At 33.1% G+C, this 20,326-nt stretch overlaps 1 protein-coding gene across 1 annotated transcript in view; it reads right to left on the bottom strand.

Moving 5' to 3' along the window:
• Positions 1–20,326, bottom strand: part of MDGA2 (MAM domain containing glycosylphosphatidylinositol anchor 2) — a 928,200-nt gene that overhangs the window by 343,439 nt on the left and 564,435 nt on the right. The window contains exons 4-5 of the mRNA XM_018054380.1: positions 13,948–14,144; positions 1,197–1,329 (exon numbers count right to left, since the gene is read on the bottom strand). Of these exons, the coding sequence (XP_017909869.1) occupies positions 1,197–1,329; positions 13,948–14,144 (330 nt within the window). The remainder of the gene's footprint in view (positions 1–1,196; positions 1,330–13,947; positions 14,145–20,326) is intronic.

The raw sequence follows: 20,326 nt of genomic DNA, 5'->3' as shown, positions 1-20,326 counted from the left end.
AAATCCTAGCTTGAAGGATTTTGAGCATAACGTTGCTAGCATGTGAGGTGAGCACAACATTGCTAGCATGTGAAGTGAGCACAATTGTATAATAGTTTGAACATTCTTTGGCATTTTGGCATCCCTTCTTTGGGACTGGAATGAAAACCGACCTTCCACAGGTCAAAGTATGAGCATACAATTTTTTCATCTTTCCAAAAAGCCCTAGATTTAATATTTCTACCAAATGAGTAGATGGAGCTGCTGACTACTAGCTCACTGCCAGAGGAACAAATAAGTGTGTCCTATATTCTTTATACATTAACTCATAAATCCCTTCCTATAACTTTATGAGTTTATGAGGAAACTGGGGCAATGAAGAGTAAAGTAACTCGCTCAACAAGATCTAATAAGAGCTAATAAGTGGCAGACCCAGGACCTAAACTGAAGAACACCAAAACCTACAGTTTTCCAGGTTTTTGTTAATGGGTAAAGCACTTTTTAAAGTTCTATACTTTTAATATAATAACAAGATCAAAAACTCAATAATTGCCACTGAAAATTTCTCAAAATCCATTCAAATTATAATTTATTATGGTGATTTTTTATATACAAACTTATAAAAGTAGGTCATTCACATGCTCTTTCTTTGCTTTTTCATTCAAGCATTTCTTCTCCACATGTTTGCAATTATTCTGAGGTCTATATTACTAAACAAAGGCTAACTTAAGGGGAAATCTTGTTGATTTTTGACATTTTCTACAAAAATAATTTCCTAAAAATACCTACCTGAAATTACCAATTAGCTTTCTTGGCATGAAACGGAGTAAGGGAAAGGTTCTTTTACTCAGCTTTGGAATCACGAAACACTTATAGCAACTTGGAGCATAAATTTTCATATGAAAAATCTAGTATTTCTCTGAAATTTCTTTGAACAAAAATATAGGCTGATTTGTGATATCTAGGAAAGCATTATTTTAAGGAATAATCATTTGATTTGCTATATAAACAAATGCCTTACATGGGATCCTATTGCAGTTAAATTTTACAGTTTCCAATTATAAAAAATTTTCATGTATCACAGAATTTTCTGGAAAGAAAAGACACTGTTCCTACATATACTATAGAAATCGTTTGGTCAGTTAAAAAGTTATAGAGACTTTTAAAACATTTGTTGTGGATAAGGAACATAAAACATTCAGATTGTAGTTCCATACCTGTTTTATTGGAAAGTCTAAATGACACCATCTTATCAGGGATATTACATACATTCCTCACTGAAGCAATGCAGCTATAATTAGCATAGTCCTGTGGTCGAAGATTCTTTAGTTTTAAGATCTTCGTTTCACCCTGAAAATGTAGAAAAAGTCATTAGAAAAAGTCAGTGGTGACCGAATTAATAAATGGATGAATCATAACATTATATTTTAAATCATATTATCAGAATATGGAAGATTGTCAGTTATTTAAGAAAAATGCCCTAAATTTTAAAAATATATTGCACTTAAAAATCATACTGTAATTTGCTTGGAGATAAAAACTAACAAACAGCAATGAAAATTCATAACAATTTCTTTGCAAACCAGCTTCCTAAGGGGGAGGGATCTATTTCTGGTGGTAGTTATGCAAATTATTATGCAAAGATCAGAACAGTGTACTTAATAATGGAGTCTATTCAACAAACAGTGTAATCTATGCAGATTTCAACATGAAATGTTATGAAAGAAAAGGATTCTGAAGATGAGACAATAAATGAAACGCTGTTGGTAGAACAAAGTTAATGAAGTCAATCTAATGATAGATAATTAAATTTATATACATAAATATTTTGTGTATATGGAGCAATGGCAGATGATAGATCTAAAACTGCATTTAAAGAGTATTCATGATGTTTTTATATTATTTTTGTTCTTGTTACTTTACTTTCAGGAATTTAAAGTCTAAATCTCCTGAGTAAATCTGCAGAATTGCAGATAGATTCAAATTAGGCAAGTTGCCAAAAATGTCTTATCCACTCTTGATGAACCAAAAAGCCCATACAAAAACACTGAAATTATTCAGAAGATAAAAAGAACCACCAACAACAATAAGATGATGAAAAAAAAAAAAAAACTTGCCCAATTCAAATAAGGTCTCCTGGGATTTTTTTCTTTACCAGCTAAAGTTATTAATGCATCTCTCAAAATAGTTCCTCTCACAAGTAACTTAATTATGGAGATGGTAAAAATGTCTCCCAATGACATCCCATTTGGTATAGCAATTTTCAAAATGTTAATTTTTCCAGATAACATCTGTACAGAACCATGTGTTTCTTTTATTTTACTTAAGGACTTCATTCAAGTCCTAAAAATTGCAATACTTTCATACATTATTCAAAAGAATCAGAATACTTAGTGACTTAATACATAAGACATGGCCTGTTCATTTGCCAAAGAAAAGAAAAGAAAAAACCACCCTCCCCCCAAAAAAAGCATAGTTAGGTATACAGTGTTTTCGAAATGTCAAATGAATCTTCTTCAGTGTGTACAGGCATTTGGCTAACACCTTTCATTCAGTCTTGAAACAGTCACACCTTAAAACACTAGGATTTTCCTCACTAGGATAAATAGTCATATCTTAATTTTTTTGTAAAAAAGACATTGCATTTTTTTCTGTATAAGCAATGCAAATACACCCCACAGAATATACAGAGTCAGTGTCTGTGGTTCTAGAATTTATATTTAAAACATGTTCTCAATATATTACAGAGCTTTCATGTTATCTATATACAATGCATATAAAAGTGTGCTTAGTTAGAAAGCATAGAGAAAGAATATGTTATACTAGAACCAGTTGACTCAGATAATTTTTTGAACAAGATACTATATCTTCCTCCTTGTACCTCTGAATATCACAGATAATTTTTTGAACAAGATACTATATCTTCCTCCTTGTACCTCTGAATATCATTGCTTAGATTTCTTTTCTTTCTCCCCTTAACACTTGACTGTCAGTATTCTCTGGAATTCTATTTGTTTCACAGTTAATCACACTTTATAAAATTTCCTTAAATGATTTTATCCTTGCTGATGAATTTATGATGCAAGCCCTATATTTCTGCCTTTTTCTTCAAGTCTTTATTTCTATTCCAGAATTGTCTCAATTTCAGATGTATACAGCAAAATTTTTACATCAGTTTTGTATATTTTTATGTCTCGTAGATACCTAAAACTCAACATATCCCAAAGCAGACTTCAAGTCTATTCCTCTAAATTTACTCTTTCTTTTTTAGCAACAGGAATCTTAGATTTTCAATTATTATTTGATATTCATATATTCAGTATCTCCATCTCAGATTCTCTTATTGACCTTGCAACACATTCAATATTGAACATTCTTTTATTTATACTTAAATATAATGCTCTAAGCCCAACATTCAGCTGAGAAATTTCTGATTGTGCTTAGTATAGCTTAAGAATCCAAGCAAATATGATCATCTAATCTAGAATCAGGACTTTTCAACATGGAAATCTGATTATGCCCTCTCTCTGCTTAAATCAAAGGAATGGCATGTTATTGTTCTTAAAAATAAACATAATAATTCTTAACATGACTGTCAGCCCTTTGGACCTGCATTTTCCTCACCTCTCCTGTCTCCTCTCATTTTCCTAACGCTTCCTGTGGCCACAGACCCTCTGCACATGCCTGGTTCCTTACTTCTCTATGCCTAACCAACTTTGTCTCATTCTTCAATCCCAACACTCCTCACTTCCACAGGTAGGTCTTTCCTTACTTTCTGGAAAAAGAGGAAACGCTTTCTGGGAGGTCTGCTTATACCTTGTTATAACACAGTTTCTTTTTTCCACTTATTTTGGTAATGGATTTATTTTCTGCCATGCTCCCCCCTTGCTAGTAAGTACCAAGAGGGCAGAGATTATGTCTGTCTTGTTCTCAGCAGTATGTCCTAAGCACTTAGCAGAGGATTTATCATAGGTGAGATACTTTTTAAACACATTCTTTTGCAATTAAAAGTACTGTGAATACTTACATTTTAGCACTCAGCATTTTGCTTATACATATTTATTTTCCCAGAATTTATTTCTGATTGGTGCCTGATATGAATTCAATAGACATTAATAAATATAGTCAATATTCTAAAATAAGCCAGACAGTGATAACAATTCTTATATAAAAGAATAAATGGTGCCATTCAGATGCATATTAAATGATAAAGTCTCTTATTTACATAGAATTGATTATATTCTGCCAGTATTCCTTGTTTCTGTTTCCACTGGCAAATTATATTTAATCTATATTTTCTGGATATTTTTTCAACACTTCACTGAAACTTCCAATGTCACTAATAATCTCTTTTGTTAAAATTCAATAAATCTTAATAAATCTTCATTTCCTTTTTATGTGTGTATCGTTCTCCACTTCCTTCTAATACTTTAGATCACCTTTGCTATTTTGACAGCACCTTGTGTGTAGGTAAAAAATTATAAATAAAATAATTTAGACACATTTTGGTTACATTTATTTCATTTTCTATTATACAAATTTTAGTCTGCAAACTTCTATGAATACTATTTTTCTATAGCAATCTGATGCATTATCATGGTTTCAATTAGCATTTATGTTCTAGGAAGTAGATTTCATCTATAAAAGATCTCAACTGACATCCTTTTGAAACTTACTACTACTCTTCTGTGATTTTGATGGACTTCCCTGGTAGCTCAGATGGTAAAGCGTCTGCCTACAATGCAGGAGACAGGGTTCGATCCCTGGGTCAGGAAGATCCCCTGGAGAAGGAAACGGCAACTCACTCCAGTATTCATGCCTGGAAAATCCCATGGACCGAGGAGCCTGGTGGGCTACAGTCCATGGGGTCGCAAAGAGCTGGACACGACTGAGCGACTTCTGTGTGTGTGTGTATAGATACCTAACAAATTTCTAAGCCAAAACACACACACTTTTGGAAAAATAGCCAATAGTATTGCAATTAATGAAATCCTGCTTTTCCAAATTTTCCTGTCTTTTTAGTTGCAATGTTTGCTAGCCATTACACTCTTGCACTTGAGTGTCTCCACACCCCATCTGGATCTCTTAAGATATTCTATCTTGGTTTTCTAATTCTTTCTGACTCTTCTTTTTATTGTTATTTACCTTTACTGACTTCTATTCTTCCTGCAATACAGAGCTCCTACCCCCAAAAAAGCCACTTCATATTTTGCCAACAAACAAGTTAGACTTGTCTCTCATTTCCAGATTGAATTTGTTCTCTCTTGGATTTATATTGATATAAATATACAATGCAAACTACAAGAAACATACATAACCATGTAAACAAACACAACTGGTATAACTATATCAAAGATACTAACTCAGAAAATAAAAAGCATGAAGGAAAAATATACTTTTAGAGACTGTCGCAGAGGTAAGAGATTTTTAGTTTGAAAACTCTTCCTTGAAATAATGACATACATACACTACCATGTGTAAAATAGATAGCTGGTGGGAATCTGCTGTAAAGCACAAGGAGCTCAGCTCAGTGCTCTGTGATGAATTAGATGGATGGGATGGGAGGTGGCAGGGATTTCCAAAGGGGAGAAGATATATGTATACAAAAAGATGGTTTACTTCAGGTTCAGTCCCTGGGTTGGGAAGATCTCCAGGAGTAGGAAATGGCAACCTGCTCCAGTATTCTTGCCTGGAAAGGTCCATGTACAGAGGAACCTGGAGGGCTACAGTCCATGGGATTGGATAGTCAGATATGACTGAGCACACACACACAAACAGCAGAAACTAATGCAACACTGTAAATCAATTATAGTCCAATAAAGATTTAAAAAATAAAAGAATAGATCCAACTCATAGTTCTGAACATAATGTATTCAGTAAAAAATTTTTGAACCACGTTGACTCTAATTTTAATAGTAAGAATGAAAAAAACATTAATATTAGGGTAAGATGAATGATAGATTTAAGAAGCTGAGTTAGGGACCATCCACAGAAGAACTGAACAGTCCACTATTAACAAGCAAAGATAAATAGGAAACAAGCCCCAAGGGACTGATGAAACAATCAAGTACATTCAAACCAATAGCAATGAAGCTCTGGCTGTTAAAATAAAGAGGTCATTCTTGTAGTGAATGCATTCTTGAAATATTACATATACTTAAGTTCTTGTAGTTAGAAATGCCGCTAGTATTTATGTTATCTAAAAATAAAGACTATAAACTAGGTACTGATAGTGAGTTTTTAAAACTTTACTTTTGAGATGATTCCTACCTTTTAAAGATCAACAGATATGGTTCAATAAATATAATGGTTTATGTATAGCATATCCTAGTTAATTCTTATGCAGATCAGAGCAGCAAAGTGAACACATGAGAATGACTGATGGAATGGAGAAATAACTTACTGTGACTTCTAGGTCCACCATCTCCCAAGGTTAAGCTATCATATGAATGGAGAATCATTTGGGTTGAACTAAAATGATTTATATTTTCATATGAATTTCTATCATTTGTAAAAAGGAATTTTCAGTTAATCATTGTCTAATTGTATAATTAGTCTAATTAGCCTAATTATAACTAATTACATAATTGATGTAAATATGTTCAATCTTGCAATTAGATGGTATAATTACAATGCACAAGATGATGTCATGAACATCTTTATAAAAGCTCTGGAGAAATAGCAAGAATACATGTGTTTTGTAAAATTTAAGTACAAGTTTTTTTAATATTCACAAGATTATTTGAAACATGTAGATTTAAACATTTAAAACTACTTTTTAAATAAATAAAGGGAACCTCCTTACCAAAGGTGATTATTGCCTAATGAAATAATATCCATAACCTGAAACAGTATTGCTATTTTACTTAGAAAAGGAATTTGAACTTTCTTTTAATATTTACTTTCATATATCAATAAAAAGAAAAAAAATCAATTCACACTCATTTTTTAGCTCTAAAAGTTAATTAATTTATTTATTTCTAAATAGATAACAATATATGCTGTCCAGCATACCTAGTATTAAGTGAGTGCAAGTATGAAAAGCATAATTATTCATCTTAGACTTATATGCTTATTAATTCATAGCTGCCTCAGGAACACAGATCAGTTTCATTCTGGAAGCATGATCTATAAAAAGGTGCAGTCAAGGTTCTGTATTTCTACTGTATGGTAAAATAAATATTCAATTTAAGTTGATATAGTTATTAACTTAGTGTGAACGTGCATGTGAGGCACATGTATTGCATTATCTTAGAAATTCTATTTTATTAAAAACAAGACATTGTTATTGAACAGCAAAACATAATATCTTTAAAACAAATGTAATTCTCTAATATTAAAAATAAGCAGATTATGATCTGTCATTCGAATCCATCCACAGTATATATAGTCCCAATATATCTTTCCAGCTTTGTGGTCCACTGTTGCCCCCATATACCAATCATTATTCCAACCAACCAGAGGGGTGGCCAATCTTTGAAGATATCATCATCGTTCTGTGTATTATACATGCTATTGCTTTCCATTTTGAATGTTCTCTTTGATTTCTCCCTGTAGTATCAAAGTTAGGAGGAGCCTTGCCTAGTAACCTCTGTATCTCTGATAGAGAGGTGCCTGAACCTTGTACGAAACAGATCTCAATCATTTTTAACTGGATCTTATTTACACTATGTAGCCATAGCGGCCTTAGGTTCTATGAAAATAAATTAAAATATCACTGTAGTGCTCCAAAACAAACAAAACTAAAATGGAAAGTTTTTTTTCCTAATAAAGTACACATAGCGGTTTTTGGGAAACAACAGTCTAAGAAATCATTAACACATAAGAATACATATACATACATAGTAGCCTGATAAGCAAAAAGAAAAGTATGGCTAAATACCATTCCTATCTCATTAAGAACTGCAAAGGCATTACAGGAAGGCAAAACAAAACAAAACAAAAAAACCCTCAATATTGGGAAGCAATTTAAGGATACAAAGCAAAGCTAATTTTAAATCTAAAGCAACTATGATATATACCCCAAATAACTGATGCTTTCATTCCAATTATACAATTCTGAATAGTTACTTAGAAATGTTTGAGTTACCTTTCAATATAGGGAAAAACAACTAAGTATTATTAACTTTGTAAATTAGAATCTACATAAAATTTTTGTTTTATCATTGTAAAAATAAAGACCACAAGCTGTATCTACTGTGTTTCTTTCTCCTCCTGGTTGATCACAGTTCACCATGCTTCCAAATTTCCAATGCAGCTAGAAGGTACTAAAGAGAATGCTGTTTGTTATCAAATAAATTCATGGGTTAATAAATGTTCTTTTCCTGTAAATAAATGTTCTTTACATCCTATGTGTCTGTATTATAAAAATGTGCCCTAGAGGCTGGAATGAGCCCTGGAATTCTCAATGTGTTAATTTTAGTTTTTTCATACAAGATAACTTTTAGAGAAATCCTGCTTATTCTATAATTCCCTATATTTGCAATTGTACAAAAGTAGTAATATTATCATATGTGTCCTCCCCTCATGAAGAAACTGTGGACTCAAGCAGAACTTCAAAATGGCAGCCCTGATGGTCAGATATAGAATTCTGAAAGCAACAGGTCGTATATTTTTTTCTAAAAAGCAGGCACATACAGCAAGCCTAACCGGCTATTATTTTCATACTAGCCCCCACAGATCACATATTTATGGTATCAGATAGTTTAGTAGGCATCTGCATTTGTGTTTCCTGCACAAAAGTAAACATACTATGGACCACTGGAAAAACAAAAACTGGCTTCCTAGGTGGTACAGTGGTAAGAATTGGCGGGCCAGTGCATGAGACGCAAGAGACTCAAGTTTGATGCCTGGATCGGGAAGATCCCTCCAGTATTCTGACTGGAATAACCTCATGGAGAGAGAAGCCTGGTGGGCTACAGTCCATGAGGTCACAAAGAGTCAGATGCAAAGGAGTCACTGAGCATGCACGCACCCCTTAACCCAAGAGGTATTCGTTTTAAGTAAACCCTTGAGAATTTCTTAAACAAATGATTAGCTTCCCATGCATTTATGATAAATATCCATATATACATGAAAATACTCAGAGAGTATCTAAAAAATTTTAAAATGGTATTGAAAAATCTTACATATACTCTTGAATTTTCATAGAACAATACTACACATGATAGAGAGGTAAAACCAAAATGGAGCAGGTTAGATTTTTCTTTGCTTGGTATTAATACATTGCCAATATCAATCATCCTCCACTCTATAGCTTTCATATCTCAGCTTGTTCTCAGATTGATCTACAGATTCAACAAAACTTCACTCAAAATCTTATCACACTTTCCGCAGAAATCAAGATGATCCTAAAACTTAAGTGGGAATACAAAGAAGTGAAAACATTTAAAACAAATTTGAAAAAGATGAACATGGTTATGGTACTTACTCTTTCTCATTTTAAGATTTGTTATAAAGCTATAGGAATTAACACAGTGCAGTATTTAAATAAAGACAGACAAATAAATCAATTGGACAGAATAAATAGCTCAGAAATACTCTAATACAAAGAGGCAATTGATTTTCAATTTAAATGCCAAGGAATTCAGTGATGAAAGAAAGACTTTTTCAATAAATATTTCTAGAACACATGTATATCCAACTGCAAAGAACTGAAGCTCAAATGTTTCCTTACTCATAAATCAATGCAAAATGGAAAAAAGGACATATATTGGTAAATTTAAATGAATAATGATTTTTTCAAAGAACAAAAAAAATCTTGTTTTTAAAATATATGTAGAATTAAAGTACTAGGCAAAAAATGGCATAAACTATAAAAAGGGTAGATATTTCTAAGTTATTCTAAAGTTCTATCATTCTTGAAGAAGTGCTAAAGTAGTAAATAAATAAGCATGCATGGTGTAATTTTTTAAGGTAGCCAATAAAAGTTATTAAGATAATTTTAAATTTTAGTTAGATGGATGATAAAAATGGAATAGTTAAAATATCTGATAAACCCAGAAGGCAAGAAGAAAGAGAAGTAAAATAAAAGAAGAGCCTAACATGGTTAAAAAAAAAAAAATACTAGTCATTGGATTAAATGTACTAAAAATTAAGATAGTTCCACTGGCTTAAAACAACAACAAAAATCTATATTCTGATTATAAGCAATGTGTTGCAAATATGAAGTTTGAAAGTAAAGAGATGAATATTTATTACTCTCCCCCTCCCTCTAAAGAGGCCCACCAACCAAAGGAAAGTGTATATAGTTAAATTGATGACAGACAAAACAGACATAAGGCAAGAACACTGCCAGTAGTACATTTCTGAGTGATAGCTTACCAGGAAGCTATAATATCAGAAAAATAATACACTCAGATCATCCACGGCTGCTGCTGCTGCTAAGCCGCTTCAGTCGTGTCCGACTCTGTGCAACCCCATAGATGGCAGCCCACCAGGCTACTCTGACCCAGGAATTCTCCAGGCAAGAACACTGAGCAGGTTGCCGTTTCCTTCTCCCATGCATGCATGCATGCTAAGTCGCTTCAGTCATGTCTGATCTGTGCGATGCTGTGGACAGCAATCCATCAGGCTCCTCTGTCCACAGGATTCTCTAGGCAAGGATATTGGTGTGTATTGCCATTTCCTACTCCAGATAAGCCACTAAGAAGATATAAAAATTCTAATTTTGCAAGTTCTAGGAATATAATTTCAAAATATAAAAAGCATAAATTGATAAAAATGAAGATGAAAGAAACAAATCCACAGTCAAAGTCATAGACATTAACTAAATTCTCTCAGCTTTTAGAACAGCAGTCACAAAAAATCAGGAAATATGTAGAATACACAAACAACAAAATTAACAAATATGACCCAACTGAAACTCAACAATTTTGGAATCACAATTTGTGGGTGCATAAGGATCATTCAAGGAAATACATCCCAGGCAAGTCTCAACTTCTAAGGACTGAAACTTTCCTACCCAGTAAAATTAGACTAGAAATCAATTAAAAATTACAACAAGAAAATCATCAACAGTTCAGAAATTAAATACACTAAAATTGATTTAATTTTAATATCATTCTCATTCACATTTCACTAAGCTTTCTTTAGTGGGGAAAAAGAAGTAAGAGTTACAGAGAGTGTTTCAGGATTTACTAATAATTTTAACTATTCCTTGGGCTTCCCTGGTGGCTCAGATGGTAAAGAATCCACCTGCAATGCAGGAGACCTGGGTTCAATCCCTGGGTTGGGAAGATCCCCTGAAGGAGGACATGGTAACCCACTCCAATATTCATGGCTGGAGAATTCTATGGAGAGTGGAGCCTGGTGGGCTTTAGCCCATGGGGTCACAAAGAGTAGGACATAACTGAGTGACTAAGCACACATTCCATAGTTAAAAATCCAGACATCTTCATGGGAATATTGGCTCAATATATTCACTGAGATTCTTCAGTGTGTCAGTCACCATGTGAGTTATTGAAAAGAGTTTATGTCCAGATATACAAATAAGATAAGTTTATAATTTTAGTGCTGTAGAAAAAAATGAAAACAAGAAAAACTGAGTTTTGGGGATGAGTAACTGAAAGGGAAGAGATGTTACTTCAGATAGATCTGTCAGGGAAAGCCTTTCTCAGGTGATGAGTTCTCAGTGTTAAGAAGATCCCTGCCATGTTATCTAAACAGCATTCTAATTGGAGGAATCAAGAACATGCAGAACCTGGCCATGTCTATAGTGGGTGTGACTAGAACAGTGAATGAGGTATAGGAGGTTAGATAAGCAAGAACAAGGTGGAACAAGATCAAAAATGGTCTTGTAGGCCACAATACTTGGACTTGTGTGCAATATATCAGCTTGTGTAGTATGAAGAAAGACAATTAATAATGTTTGTCCATGAGAAAGCCAACATTTTCTGTGGTCATAAGTACTTTCCATGTGCTGCTGTTTGACAGTTTTATCAATCTTGCCTACCAAAAAATACGTTTAATATTGACAAATTAAGTACATATATAACATAAAAATATTGAAGCATTTCTTGCTTCTATGTAATTTTTAAGACAGATATAAATACATAGCCATTTTAGGAGCAGAGATAAAACAATCAAGTAACCAAAGGCAAGAAAGACATTTTAAAATGGAAGCTAAAATTATATGCTATTGGCAATTATCAGTTACAGCCGGTGAATCCAGAGCACAGAATTTTAAGAACAATTTGTTTCTTAAACACTTTTTTAAGATAATTAATTTGGAGGGTCCAAACAGCAGAGTTCCAAGTACAGTAAAAAGCAGAAAAAGCATGTGTTATGCAGCACAGTATAATATTCACATCAAAGAAAGTATCAGTATTGAAATGTTCAAATTAAAAAGTTGTTTTTCTCATAAAGAATGGGAGAAAAATAAAGAAGGAAGAGAAAATAAGTAACTTTCAAAAGGCAGAATCAACAGCTACAAGTCTGAGAGCTTCTTTAAGATACACTTTTTGAATTGCTAACACAGAAACAGCAACAAATTTAAAGGAATGAATGAAAAATTTGATTGCGCTTATTTAAAACTTTAAAACAAAGTCTTAATTACTTGGAAAACATAAAAGTTTCCCCTAAATTTGGGCAAGACCCATGTGTTTATTTTTAAGTGACAAGACCCTTCTTCAAGTAAGAAGCTGCCTACGGTGCTTCAGTACTTAGTGAATATGTGTTTAGAATTGCCTTAGTATGGTAAATATCATGTGAACAGAAAATTATGCTTTCTGAATTTTAACAACATACATATTTTAAAAGAAGTTGACAATAGAAGAAGCAAATAGATGATAGGTGATCATTTATTCAGATTTCTAAACCTTAGGGACATCAAGATACTAAATAGTGTTAACAAATTTTTCAGTTATTTTGCTAACAAAAACAATGAATTTTAGTAAAAATTCCATAATGAACTGCAATATGTATTTAATGCTGTATTTAATAAAAATGGGATGATGGGGAATTTATAATCTCAGGACAATCTTATATTATTGGAGGGCTGGGATGTGAAATGTAAAAATCTTTAACATTCTGAAGTTAGAATATTTATAGTATTTTAAATTTAGTTATATGTTTCTCTCCTTATGGACATTGGATGCTTCAAACTTTAACAGTGTAGTCAGATTCTTGTTTATTTTGTTACCTATATAATTAAAAAAATAATAGTCACAATTATTTTGAAAATTTTTCCAAGTACATTTTTTTAAATTTAAAATATTTTCTTTGTTAGTTAGGTTTGTGTTCTTTTGTAAATGTCAAAATATCTTTATAATTACAGCATTCAAATATTCTCACAACTTCCATGTCTCCTCAAGAAGCATTAATTCAATCAACTACACTTCAATAAAATTTTAAAAAATGCATTACAAAAGAATGTTCCATATTACATGCACAGTATATAAAATTAATTTAAATGTTCTTTTTATTAAATAAGTTTTTGATGACCAAGATATATTAACTTTTATATAATTGTGATTCTATTCTTAAACTAAGCCAACATCGAAAAAGAACAAAGAAAATTTGATAGATTTTTTTCCCCTTTAAACCAAAACCAAACATATTTCAAATACATTTCTTCATTTTCTTAAAATGAATTTACCATTACAAACGTGGAAATCAGAATATTTTAATAACTATTTCTCACAAAAAAAGAAAATAAAGCAGACAGCAAATGTATAATTATGGACTTTAGCATGAAATCCAGCCAAACCTATGGACAAGGAAAAATTTAGCACATATACATTTAACTTGTTCTCAAGAAGTAACTTGATGCATGTAGCTACTACATGACAAACAAACAAATTGTTTTCCATTATTTGAGTCCTCTGATCTTTCAACTAAATATATATTGCTTAAAAAAAAAACAACAACTATCTTTTCAAACAGAAAAGTATTTGAAGTATTGCAATGCTGCCAGAGTTAGGAAAATATCCAGCAGTGGGGTGGAAATACTATTACATCAGTTCCTACCTGGGTAAAGAAGGGTTCATAAATCTCAACGCCTTTATCAGATCCTTGTAGTAATACCTCCTGGCCACGTCTCCAGCTGTACCGCACAGGTGGATTGGAATTGGCAACACACCGGAGAAACACTGTTCTCTCATAATAAAACTGTTCTTTAGCTTCACCTATACTTTGATGAACAGTTACTACTGGATCATCCAAATCTAGAAAACATAAAAATAGTGTTATGAGTTATATGGCTTTAAATTACTGAACATATAAAACTTAACCAAAGATTAATTTTCTTAATTGAATGTATTACGTTTAACTAGACTCTTTTTCGTTGAGCTCATTGAGCTCATTTGCAGAGAAATTTTCAGTGATAGAAAGTAACAAGAAAGAATAGTTGCTTCTTAAGATCTCTATTTGCTGAAATAGTACAAATGACTACATATTTCTAATACATTGTCAACAGCCATATAAAACAGAGTTCCAAGATAGAGATCAGAAAATTCAGGAGGTTAGCCAATGAATTATAGTCATAGAAAAAATTTCCAAGCATCTCAGTTGACTCTTAACTTTATCATACTTCCTTTTCCAATTATTCATAACATATATTTAAAAAATAAAATAATTTATGTTTATAAATTATTATAACCTTTGTAGTAAGAAAATATGACCTTGTGCCAGATTAAATTTTCCTTCATCTCAGATTTTATATTCCACATTGGCTGATTTAAAATGTACTAGCAGAAGGTACTATTAAAATGCATTAATATTTCTATTACTGAATATTGGAACTAAATTTTGCTGTTTTACATACATCCTAAAGAAAGAATTCACAAGAATTAGACTTCTTGATTTCAGACTATACTACAAAGCTACAGCAATCAAAACAGTATGGAATTTTCATAAAAACAGAAATACAGATCAATGGAACAAGATAGAAAGCCCAAAGATAACCCCACACACCTATGGTGACCTAATCTATGACAACAAATGGCAAGAATATACAATGGATAAAACACATTCTCTTCAATAAATGATGCTGGGAAAACGAGATAGCTATTAAAAGAATGAAATTAGAACACTCCTTAATATCATACACAAAAATAAACTCAAAATGGATTAAAGATCTAAATGTAAGGCTAGATCCTGTAAAACTCTTAGAGAAAAATAGAGGCAGACACTCTTGATGTAAATTTGAGCCATCTCCTAGAAAATAAAAACAAAAGTAAACAAATGGGATGCAATTAAACTTAAAAGCTTTTGCACAGCAAAGGAAACCATAGACAAAACAAAAAGACAACCCTCAAATTAGAGAAAATATTTGCAAACAAAACAACCAAAAAAGGATTAATCTCCAAAATATAAAAACAGCTCATGCAGTTCATTATCAAAAACATAAACAACTCAGTCAAAAAATGAGGGGAAGATCTACTAAAAAATAGACACTTCTCCAAAGAAGACATCTAGATGGCCAATGAACACACAAAAAGATTCTCAACATCTCTAATTATTAGAGAAATACAAATCAAAACTACAATAAAGTATCACCTCACATCAGTGAGAATGGCTATCATCAAAATATCTACAAACAATAAATTCTGGAGAGGGTGTGGAGAGAAAAGAACCCTCCTACACTTTTGGTGGGAATGTAAATTGATAACACTCACTGTGGAGAAATGTATACAGTTTCCTCAAGAAACAAAAATAGAACTATGAAATGACCCATTCCTGGGCATATACCTAGAAAAAACCATAATTCAAAAAGATATTAAATACATGCACTCCAATGTTCATTGCAGATCTATTTACAATAGCCAGGACGTGGAGGCAACCTAAATGTCTATCAACAGAGGAATGGATAAAGAAGATGTGCTATATATATATACAATGGAATATTACTCAGTCATTAGAAAGAATTAAATAATACCACTCACAACAACATGGGTGTACCCAGAGAATGTCATACTGTGTGAAGTAAGTCAGAAAGAAAAAAAACAAATATCATATAATATCACTATACGTGTGGTTTAGAAAAATGATACAGATAAACTATTTGCAAAGCAGAAATAAACACACACATGGAGAGAACAAATGTACGGACAGCAAAAGGGGAAGAGGGAGTGGGATGAACTGGGAGACTGGAATTGACACATATGCATTAGTATGTATAAAATAGCCAATGAGTATAACTAATAATGTATAAAATAACTAATGAGTACCTACTGTAGAGCACAGGGAACTTTATTAGATGCTCTGTGAGAAGGGAATCTAAAAATGAGGGGATATATGCGTGATTTACTTTGTTATACAGCAGAAGCTAACACAATATTGTAAAGGAACTATACTCCAATAAAAATTAATTAAAAAAAGGGGTATCCACAACGTGTGTGCTTAGTCACTTCAGTTGTGTCTGACTCTCTGCGACCCTACGGACCATGGCCTGCTAGGCTCCTCTGTCCATGAGATTCTCCAGGCAGGAATACTGGAGTGGGTTGCCATTTCCTTCTCCAGTATCCATGACACGGTTTAACCTATATTTTCTGGAAACAGTTTATGAATATCTTGTGCTTTGTAGTTCACACAGTTTTTATCTCAACTGTGATAAACTCTATCATTATAATGGGAAAGCATCCAAAGACAACAGGTAAATGAATGAAAGATGAAGGTTGCTGAGTTCCACAAAATTTCATTTACAAATGCACGTGCCACAGCCAGATTTGGCTCATGGGCCATAGTCTGCACGGATTACCAACCTCTGATACAGCATATCCCAAGTTCTTAAGAGAAAAAGAAATCAAGGATATATTAGCTTTAAAACAATTGTATTGCGTGTTTGAAACTTTCTAAGAGCGTAAATCATAAAAGTTCTTATTATAAAGAGAACAAATTCGTTACTTTGTATGATGACAGACAGTAACCAGAATTATTGTGGCAATCATTTTACAATGTATGCAAATTGGAATCATTATATTGTATACTTGCAAAAAATATAATGCCATATGTCAATTATACTTCAACTAAAATAAATACACACAAAAGTTTATAATTATGTGTTAAAATAATAAAAAGGCAACTAAAATGGAAAACTAAGTGCTTCCTTAAGAAATCAAAATAAAGAACAAAATTCCAAATTTACCCAGTTTTTAAAAATCTTTTTTCCAATAAGAATTGCTTGATAGCCCTATTTAGATATTTAGTTTTGCAATATTCTTATTTTTCCAACATTAGGATCTTTTTCACAGCTACCTCAATGGCCTCTAATTTTGGTAGTGAAAATTTAGAGAACAATTGCTGGTTTTTTGGAAAAGCTGTAGGAACCTTCAGTTTATATTCATTCTATTAGCTGTACAGGAATATATGCCTGGTTTTAATAAGCTGGAGTATTCAGGGATCACAGCATCATTACCATGAAATGTTTAAAGGTCTTTAAATTCCATCAAATGGTCTCTTGTTTGATGATTAGGCTTTTTACATATAAATCAAACCCTACAGGAGACTGATGAGCTGAATTCCATCTTAGTGGCTTGAAAAAAAGGTACTGTGAGTCCATTGTAAGCAACTTATTTTCTCTTGTTCAAAACATAATTTCTATTAGTTACAGTTTCTTTTTAGAGATATGAACTGTGTTATATTGTTAAAAAATCTGAAGCTGGAAAGTTCTGGAACAAAATAGATTTGAATGAGAAACAGGGTAATGATGATAACGCTCTTTGGGTTCAAAATAGTTAATAGTATTGTAGTTTTCAACTTCCATTCATTGATGCATCCCTAGCTCTTTTCACATTAGGTACTGGTGTCCATAATTGCAGTCAGAATAGACCAAAGCTGAACAATCGTTTAAACATGCTCTTCCCTGACTTGGATGAGTTTCAGGTGAGAATCCAATCCTATGACAATGGTTTACAGAACACTATATTGGCAGAATTACCTGTTAGATTCACCCATGTTTAGGAATTTCTATTTCAGAAAACTCCAGGATGATTTTTTTATACTTAAAAACAAATACGCAGGGTTACCTTCCTGTACAGTATAAGACATTTCTGTCTGTTATTTTTATTACTATTTTAAAAATCTAAAAAAGATGTAATAGAGAAAGTAGTAAACAAAGAAAACCGATTCAAGTCAGTTCTGATGAGATGGATGAAACTGGAGCCGATTATACAGAGTGAAGTAAGCCAGAAAGAAAAACACCAATACAGTATACTAACACATATATATGGAATTTAGAAAGATGGCAATGACGACCCTGTATGCAAGACAGCAAAAAAGACACAGATGTGTATAGCAGACTTTTGGACTCAGAGGGAGAGGGAGAGGGTGGGATGATTTGGGAAAATGGCATTGAAACATGTATACTATCATGTAAGAATCGAATCGCCAGTCTATGTCTGATGCAGGATACAGCATGCTTGGGGCTGGTGCACGGGGATGACCCAGAGGGATGTTGTGGGGAGGGAGGTGGGAGGGGGGGTTCATGTTTGGGATCGCATGTACACCTGTGGTGGATTCATGTCAATGTATGGCAAAACCAATACAGTACTGTAAAGTAAAATAAAGTAAAAATAAAAATTTAATAAAAAAAAAAAAAAGGAAACCAAATAAGCCAAAAACAAGATTTCTGTTAGACAAGTCAAATAATGGCATGGCCAAAAAAATATTTTAAGTAAGATTATACCTTTATGTACACATACATATATACATATATATGATATATATCATATATATACAAATATATGATAGTTTAAGTGATATAGAAATATATATCCTTTAAAAATATGTTTAATATCTATTCTTTATATTACTGAATATAGACTGAATGTGTGTATTTGCTTTAGGTCAGGTTTCTTGGAAGAGAAACCCTAAGACAGAGATATGTGTTCAGAAAATGGAAATTGTCTTCAACACTCGTGGGGGAGTGAATGAAGTAGACTGGTTAAGAAGGACAGTGGAACAATACAGCAGTTGCATCTAAGTTTCACAGTAGCTCTAGAGGCGATCTGGAGCCCTGAGGTCCTCCCACTGCCTTAAGACAAGGAAGCTAAACCTTTATACTTCAGCCCTTTCCCTCATCAACCAGTCCTGCTAGTGCCCTGTTCTCCTCAACTTTGGAAGGGGCAGTTCTGTCTGGCTTGGGATAATTCCTAGAGGAGTTAGCTGACAGTCATCAATGTTAAAAGTTTTAGTGGCTGTCGGAATAAGTGCTTCAGCCCTGAGGAAAGGATCTGGGGGTGCACTTCAGCATCCACCCAGATCTACCTGCCAGATATGAAAAGTCACTCTATCTGAGAAATGCTATTCCAGGATTCTCGATAGTCACCTTTCCTGGTGAATCTTTTTAAAAGGAACCATGGTAGGATGATAGTCATCATCTCTTACTATTGCCATTCTATATTGCTCTCATCCTGGGCTGGTACATCTTTTGATATAAGTAGTTTATCTAGTGAGACTACTAGATCTTTGTCACAGGGGATGTTGAGCCTCTGGTAAGCATGCTCTTCTCAAGCCGTTAGTGATGTATTTGTCTGTTTACCACCAAAACTGGACGACAGAATAGCAAGAAATGGCTCAGTGGATCAACTGGGTAAGAAATATATTCTTACTGCCTTCTTGTATAACAACAATCTTATCTTCAAGCTGACCATATGGGCCAGTTACTCCTTCCAGGATGGTGATTCCTCACATCTGCTATTTCTTGACACAGGAAGCCTAAAGTAACAGCAGCCAACTCTTGAAGATTAATGGGACTCTTGCAGTGTCATTTAAGAAAAGCATTTTCCCTTTCTGAGAACAAGAACATCTAAACTAGCAGAAACCAGCATTGTGGGGAGGGAAACATATATGCCCCTAGAGGATCACGGAACGTGATGGTAGTAAGTAGGGTCTCTACTTAATTCTGGAACCTATGTATTCCACCAACAACCCCTACCCCCAAAACAAGAAAGAAAGAAATGGAAATAAAAGCATCATATAGTGACGGTCATTGATTTAGGATGTATACTGCATCTTGGAAGATGGCACCCATTCCTTACTGGATATTATCTCTCCAAGACTTAGATGCCTCCTCCAAAGACTATTCTATAACTCTAGTAAGTTAATTTTTTAGGTGGTATTGAATATGATATGACTAGAGATTCCCACAGCAATGTTCCCACTGCTACATCTTAACTGCTATAAAATTTGCTTCTGGTCCCATGGGTGTTTAGGAAGAATCATATATTAAGAATAAAACATCCTAAAAGGCTTTCGATAGGACTGATGATGGCTAGGGTCAGCAGAAAAGTTCATACTCAGAGTACGCATCAAATTCAATCAAAATGATACACTGTTATTTTTAGGGTAAAAAAAATCATTCTAATATAATCTACTGGTTGGCATTCTTGATGGATAATGCTTTATC

The sequence above is a fragment of the Capra hircus genome, chromosome 10 (genome assembly GCF_001704415.2).
Source record: "Capra hircus breed San Clemente chromosome 10, ASM170441v1, whole genome shotgun sequence".
Classification (NCBI taxonomy): Eukaryota; Metazoa; Chordata; class Mammalia; order Artiodactyla; family Bovidae; genus Capra; species Capra hircus.
Note: the sequence above shows the minus strand (reverse complement) of the source record. Positions and strands in the feature narration are given on the sequence as shown.